The 7,463-nt window shown below is 55.2% G+C and overlaps 1 protein-coding gene across 1 annotated transcript; it reads right to left on the bottom strand.

The window, feature by feature from the left end:
* Window positions 1–4,069: 4,069 nt before the first annotated feature.
* On the bottom strand, window positions 4,070–5,308 carry IGFBP5 (insulin-like growth factor binding protein 5; the record flags this gene model as incomplete). Its single annotated transcript, XM_010289031.1, has 3 exons — window positions 4,070–4,374; window positions 4,795–4,914; window positions 5,082–5,308. Coding segments are annotated over 3 exons (479 nt in total), but the record flags the coding sequence as incomplete, so codon positions are not given.
* Window positions 5,309–7,463: the final 2,155 nt, after the last annotated feature.

Below are 7,463 nucleotides of genomic sequence, written 5' to 3'. Positions count from 1 at the left end.
TTCTTCCATTGTCAGTTTTTCACAAACTGCTTTTTTTTTTTTCCCACCAGTAAGATTATGAGTATTTCTTGTTTACTGGAAAAAAAAAAAAAAACAACAAAACCAAAACAAACCGAAACAACAGAGCTACCGTATGTATGTAAAGCTATAAAAAGCTACCGTAAAATGTGTAGTGAGTATTGCTTAAAGATAAAAACCAGGCAGGAAACTCGGAATCTGGTGTGTTTTAACAACTGTGTTACAATGGTGGGTAACGTGCGTGGTGACGTCTGTCCCGGTGGCAGTGGCGGGGGGCTGGGGAGGGGGGCACAGTAGGCAGGGCTCCTAGTGAGGGCCAGGACAGCGGTCTGGAAGCGAGGTGAACTGTCGGTCCTTAAATATACAATGCTCCGTTCGGGAAAAAAAATCAACAACTACAACAAAAAAAACGAACAAAGTTTTCATGGGGAAGGGGGAGAAAAGGAGAAAGGGGGACAGAGAGCAGAGAAATAGTGCAAAATGCTCTTGTACTAGTGGTTTTCGAAGTCCACTGCAGTACAGACAAGGGGTAGCCCAGCTGCTGAGTGCTGCTCCCTGGGGCTGTGATGGAAGGGCTGTCCTGACCCCTGTGCTATCCTTGTCCTCTCCTTCCCAGCCAGCATCCTGGGTACCAGCACGGGCTCGGTGCAAACACCATGGCCAGAGATCCCCCAGCCTCACGCCTTCCCCCCAGGTACAAACTGCCAGCACTTCCCCGTGTGCCTTGATACCCCCTGCTGCTCACCCAGCCCTCCCCAGCTCCCAAATCTGCCCTTTTGGTTTTCTCACCCCGAACATAAAGGGGTGCTGAGAACAGGAACATCTCGTCACTGCTGCCCCAGGCGGTGGAGGCAACCCCTCCTGATTCTGCTCTTGCCCCCAGCCTGACCCAGGCTCCAACCCCGGTCCTAAATATTAGCGCAGCCTCCAAGCAGCCTCGTCCTGCCGGGGATCCTCGAGGGAGTAGGCGGCCAGGGGGTTGCTTGGTGCCCTGTCTGGGGAGTCATGATGGCTTGGGGGGATGAGGGTGGTGCAGCCCCCTCCTTGCATTCTCCTCCTCCAAGGTTGGTGGGGACGGGACAGGCAGTGCCATCCTAGTGCTGGATGTGCAGCAGGGAGGGAGGCTGTGCAGGACAGATTTTGGTGCTCAGGGCCATGGCTGAGACTCGCTTTGTAGGGAGAGGTTAGGGAGGCATCCTGTGTCCCCCCCCCAGTGTCACCGTGGTAGCCACAGCAGGAGACCACCACTGGGCCCTGTGAGCTGACCCTCATGCTGCAAAAGCACCAGCCCTGAAAGGCAAGGTCCATGGGGAGCTGCTGTCCCTCTGCCTGCTCCCACCCTGCCCTGGCGGCACATCTTCTCTCTCTGCAGCCAAAGGCTTTCAAGTTTTGGGAAATCAAACAACAAACCAAACAAACAAATGAACAAAAAAGCAAGAAAGAGGGAGAGAGAGGGAGGGAAGTGTCCTGGGGAAGGTGGTACTGGCCTGTAACAGTCAGGAGGTTTTGCACGGGAATCAGCAAGCGCATATGGGAGACAGTGGTGACAATGCCGACCTGTGGCCCTTGGGGTTGGCACAGGCTCATCCACTTGCCTTCTTTACGTCATCCTTTACCCCACTGTCACCGCACCATTAAGCCACCACCCCGGTCAAACCGATGCTGCTCCATCTCTGCAAGGCCCAGTGGGGTCCCTGCCCCAGCCCCAGCACCCGCGGTGCTCCCCTCCAGCAAGATGGGTCACCCTGCTGTCGCAGGTTTTTTGAGGGGGCAGATCTGCATTTGGTGGCACTCTCTCTTCTTTTCAGCATGAGAAGAACCCTGCCCCCCCCAGCTCCAAACATGCCCCACTGGGTCTCCATGGAAGTCCATTGGCAAAACTCGCCCCTGCTGTAACTCCGAGGGAAATAACTGTGGGGTGTCCAGTCCTGCCCTGATTGGGGCAAGTGTCCTGGTGGGGGGCTGGCAGGGCGGTTGGGGGAGAGGTGCCATGCCATGGGAGGCTATGAGGGTGCCTGACCAGTGATGGAGAGGAACCTCCACCAGACCCCCTTGGCATCAAATACCCCTTGTCCCATTTCCGCTGGCGGGGACCCAGTGGTGCTGCGGACCCGCTTTCCTCTTTGCCCAACTCCAGGATGCTCAAAGGGGCTGCGGGGGGTGCAGAAACCTTCCCCCTGAGATTGGTCATGTCCTTTGAGCAGCGCCAGCTGCCATCTCCAGCCGTGGCAGTGGAATGTGGTCCCTGGTGGGTGCGTGTTTGCCCACTGGGACCACAGCACCCAGACCCCACGGCTCGCTTTCTTTTCCTTCCTTTCCTTTGCTGCAGGATCTCCCAGCGCCAATGTCCGGAGACCCTTGTCATGGGGAAATGAGAGGCAACAGTCCCAAAATCAAACATAAAAATTAAAAACAACAAAAAAGTCAGTAAGGCAGCTGAGGGCTGTCCCAGCATGCCTGAAGCAGTGGGTCTCTGTGGTGTGGTGGCTGCTGTCACTCAACAAGGAGCTGGGTCCCAGGTTAAAGGCGAGGGCCTGTCGCAGGATCTTACTGTACAGTGGCAGGAATCAGCTGTGGCAACAAAACCAGTATCCTCAACAAGAAAGGATGGAGACCTGGAGACCGGCATTTTCCTACCCATGGGAAAGGCTATAAACCATCCTTAACAATAATCCAAGACAAAACAAAGTATAGGTTTGGGGTTTTTCCCTCCCTGGAGAAAACCACTTTTTTGGCTGTGAAAAAAATAATTAAAAATCTCCATAGTTGGTCTTCCTCGTGGCGGCAAAGGGTGGTGAAGAGCTTTGGCCCTGATCCCCCTGTCCCCACGTAGGGATGCTTCAGTCTGGACAGTGATGGAGTATCTGCAGGGTCAGCCTGGATGCAGCCCTCGGTGTCGGCGGAGCCCTGATCCCACAGGCACCAATGCTCCTCCGTAACTGCTCCTGCCCTTAGTCCGGCAGGTTATTATTGTTGGTTTTGCGGGGGGCAGCATCTCTCCCCCCACTTACAGTTAAGCCCTCTGAGATTGCAGGTTTCGAGGCGAAGTTTTGAAAGGAGGAAAAGCCACGTCCGTGCACACACACGCTCGCACACACGCATACGCACGCAGGCGACAAACGCTTCCACACCGGGATGGACAACAGTCAGAGTCCCGCTTGTCCAAAAAGGTTTCTCACCTCCCATTTGAGAGGAACCGGACGGAGAAAGATATCTTTCCTTTTTGGATGATTTCTTTTTGAAGTCCATGAATATTTCTGGGGGCAATACTCATGCCGTTGCAGGAGCTGTGTTTTGCTCCCCGGCTCATCTCCAGACACGAAGCCAGCCGTCCCACTTCTCCTCTCGACGTGTTGAAATCTGCCTGGATCCGGGGTGGTCGTTCAAGACTGAAGTCAAATCAAATTGACTCGAGTGAGTCCCAGCAATGTGGGGAGAAGACTCTGGAGGACCGCAGCGAGGAGGAGGAATGCTGGTGGCCACAAGGTTTTCTCTTGAGACCCTTTAGAAAACAACCAGCTAACCCCCCCCCCCAAAAAAAAAACCAAAAACCTGCCTGAAACCCATACTGGAAAATCACCAACTCGGAGAGCTTCCTACATCAGGGTGGCCTCTGCTTATGGCAGGGGGGGGCAGGGCGCGGGAGGTGCAGGCAGCGTTGGGGAGAGGCGCAGGGAGGCACAGGATGGCGGAGCGGCCGTGGCTGGTTTGTCTCTGGCTCTGTCCTTTCCTTGCTGAGTCCTTGTAGTCAAGAGGCTGCTGTAGATTCCGAGTCCTCAGTTTCTTCAGGGTTTGTTTTTCTCTTTTCTTTCTTTTCTCCTTTTCTCTTTCTTCCTTTTCTCTTTTTCTCTTTTCTTTTCTTTCTTTTCTTTTCTTTTCTTTTCTTTTCTTTTCTTTTCTTTTTTTTCTTTTTTTTCTCTTTTCTTTTCTTTCTTTTCTTTTCTTTTCTTTTCTTTTCTTTTCTTTTCTTTTCTTTTCTTTTCTTTTCTTTTCTTTTCTTTTCTTTTCTTTTCTTTTCTTTTCTCTCGCTTTTCCTTTCTTTACTTCTTTCTTTCCCTTTCTCTTTTTTTTCTTTTCCTTCCTTTCTCTTTTTTCTTTTCCTTTCTTTTTTTCTTCTTACATGAGATGAAAGGAATCGGAGTCCCGGGGCACAGGGAGGTGCGGAGGGGAGGGTGGAAGGGAGCCTGGGTAGGTAGTGATGGGGTGGAGGGAGGGGATGTGACTTCACTCCACGTTGCTGCTGTCGAACGCGTGGCACTGCAGGTCTCCGCTCAGATAGTCAGTCCCTGGCAGCTTCATGCCGTATTTGTCCACGCACCAACACAACCCACGCTTCCGGCCTCGGGAGGGTTTGCACTGGGGAAGACACCCAAGGGCAGAGATCAGGAGATGGCCACCAGCCACCGCGCAGCTCCCCTGTGCTGGGGATCAGGATCAGCCCGGCGCTTTGCCCCTTTCACCCCAGCGACGCAATCCCCTGGGTAGGACCTAGCTCCTGCTCTCTGCTTTCAGCACATCTCCATCCCCGCTGCTACCCCAGCCCGGGGCTCTCTGACTTTTCCTCCTCCCTTCACCAGCTCCTTCAGAATGCTCACTTCAGGCTGGACGGCACTTGGAGCCATCAGCAAGGCCACCCACCGCCAAATGTGCCTGCAGATGCTCGCAGCAACCTCCCCACCAGCCCAGCAGAGGAAAAACCTCCGTCCTTTCTCCATCCAGGGCAGCGGCAGAGAAAAGCCTCCCCGGGCGGGGAGCATCCCTCCCTGCGGCTCTTACCTGCTTCCTCTTGTAAAAGCCCTTTCGGTCGCAGTTGGGGAGGTGGACGGCGCGGGGGACCATCCGCTGGCTGCTCTTGAGCTCCTGCAGGGACGCCTCCATGTGCCTGCGGCAGGGGCCCTGCAAGCAGGGAGAAGATGGCGTGTGAGAAGGGGAGCACCCTGCAGCAAGCCTCCATCTGCAAATGCCCCCGGGTCCCCTGTCGCCCCCACTGACACCCGCTCCCCAGGCGGGCAAAGCCCTTCCTGCCCACGGGAGCCCCGTGGAAGGACGGCGAAGGCACCCACCAGCTCAAACTCTTGCCGGAGCTCTGGGATGACGACGCGGGGGTGCGCCGTGTTCTCCGCCATGCCCACGAACTTGGCCAGGGTCAGCTTCTTCCGGCGGTCCTTCTTCAGGGCCTCAGCCTTCAGCTCGGAGAGGCGCCCGTGCTTGGGCCGGTAGGCCTTGGGTGGGTAGGTCTCCTCTGTCATCTCCGACGTGGTCGGCTCCTCATGTTCTCGGGACTCCCGTTCTGGAAGGGAAGGGATACCAAACTGTCAGGTCTCCATGAGCTGACCGGGGCTTCCTTCTGCAAGGACAGCCTCCTGCCCAACCCCAGAGGCCATCTTTGCACCAGGCAGGACGGGAACAAATGACCGAAGAAATCCCTTTCCCAGCTGCTGCCTACAGCCCTGGCTTTCTTCCACTGCGTGGGACTCAGCATGGCTTTTATGTGCCCCCTGAGCCCAGGACAGGGTGGTGCCCGAGGGCATGGAGGATTTGGGGGTCAGGATGAGCTCCTACGTACAAGGCCAGCATCATTTGCAGTGTGTCAGTAGAGAAGGGCCAGCGGGAGGGTTAGCCCACACCCAGAAAGGATCAGATGACACACAAAATGTGCAGAGAAGCCCCTCTTTAGCCACGGCAAGGGGATTAAATGGCAAATTCACACCCCACCCCGCCTTGCAGATGCAAGAGTGAAAGCCAGGGATGCTCGAAGATGTGACAGCTCCAAAGTCAAGGTCAATCGCGCAGCAAAGCCACCACATGGTTGGGCAGACGCTTCGGCAGCAATACCGAAGACGTGGCCTGACAAGTGCTGGGATCTCCAGGGTCCTCAGCCCGCAGCCCCATGCCCACAGGGCTGCACCAGCCCCGTCTGCTGGCACGCACCGAGCAGCCAGCAAAGCCCAGGGCAACGCTGCCGAGCGGTGCAGCCTGACCGCAGCTGCCACCAGTGGTACCGATGGCAAGGGGGGAGCGCGTTAGGCTCTGCCCACGGCAGCCACCTTCCTATACACCCCCCGGACCGCCGCACCGTGACCTGCGCCAGCAGGATGCAGTCAGGAGGCCTGCGCGGTTATATATAGGAGAGAGCTGGTGACAGTCTAAAATTAGATGACTTGTGACATTTAGTACAGCCACCGGAGTGAAAAAGGGTTATTTCTGGGCTAAATTTGAATAGAATTTAAAGCTCCTGAGGCTCCCGGTCTCCCAGTCACTGGTTCCCAGCAGCCCTGTGCTGACACCAGGGTTGTGCTGGGCAGGCGGTGAGCACAGGGGAACCCACCACGGAGGGAGGAAAAGCACCAGGATGGCTGAAATCCCTCCCCGCATGGTGTCTCGTGCGACTTCGATGCCAGCGAACCTGGCTCATCCCCTCCTGCAACCCTACGGTGATGACAGCAGGGCACCAATTTTGCCCTTCCTTGCAACATCACTGTCTGGACAAAAGAAAAAGGCTCAGGATGAAGCCTTTTTTATTGAAGCAGCCCTTTTTTTTCCTCTTTCCACAAGAACAGAGCTGGGTCATCATCCCAGACTCAGCACCCTCCTAGCAGCCCACGGCAATGCAGATGACCCCATGCAGCACCCCCAGGACTCACACCTATCCCCAGGATGGGATCCTCTTGTCATTTTGCCCCATGATGCTCTTATGCTTGTTTTTTTTTCCTTGCTGCTTCCCCACAGGTTGGGGCTCCTCTATTATAGGGGGATGACAGACAAGGGATAGGGAAGAGACTGATTAAGTTGGGAACAATCTTGTCCCCAAGGAAATGACACTGTACAAGGTGCAGTAGAAGCGCGTTCTTTGCCACAAAGATGTTGTGGCAACCCGAGGTCTGAAAGCAGACCAGAGACATCCGCAGTGACTAAGCCCTTCCAGGGCAATGAAACACACTGTGATCTGTCCCAGGAATTCCCTCCGGCACCGACTGCCAGGGCTGGGCAAGGCAGAGCCAGGGCATCTCCCTGGGCTGCTCTACATTAATTAAGGGGAGGATTTACACCAGTGCGGGCAACCCAACAATAACACAAGAGGGGCACAGCTCATTACCTCTGCAATAACAAATATGAGAAGCACAGCTACCTGGGCAAACCTAAAATAACAAACAAATGGGACAAGGCAGTGAGGATTCAGTCAGAAAAACAGCACGGGGTGTCCAGTCTCTGGGACTCATGGTACAATGGGCGTTTGCAGTGTCTCAGCCTGCTCATATGGTCAGCAGCTTCAGCCTCTGCAAACACCTTATTTCTCTGCTTCCTGCAAACTGCCAGTAAGCCAGAGAGGGCTGGGAGTTGCACGCTAATGTGGAGCCCTTTTGGCAAGGGAAGATGGGAGCCACAGGAGCCCAGCGCTCTGCAGAGCTTGCTGAGGGCTGGCATGCACCAAAAGCTGCCCAGCT

The sequence above is a fragment of the Phaethon lepturus genome, unplaced genomic scaffold (genome assembly GCF_000687285.1).
Source record: "Phaethon lepturus isolate BGI_N335 unplaced genomic scaffold, ASM68728v1 scaffold6146, whole genome shotgun sequence".
Classification (NCBI taxonomy): Eukaryota; Metazoa; Chordata; class Aves; order Phaethontiformes; family Phaethontidae; genus Phaethon; species Phaethon lepturus.
This window is presented reverse-complemented; position numbering and strand designations above follow the sequence as displayed.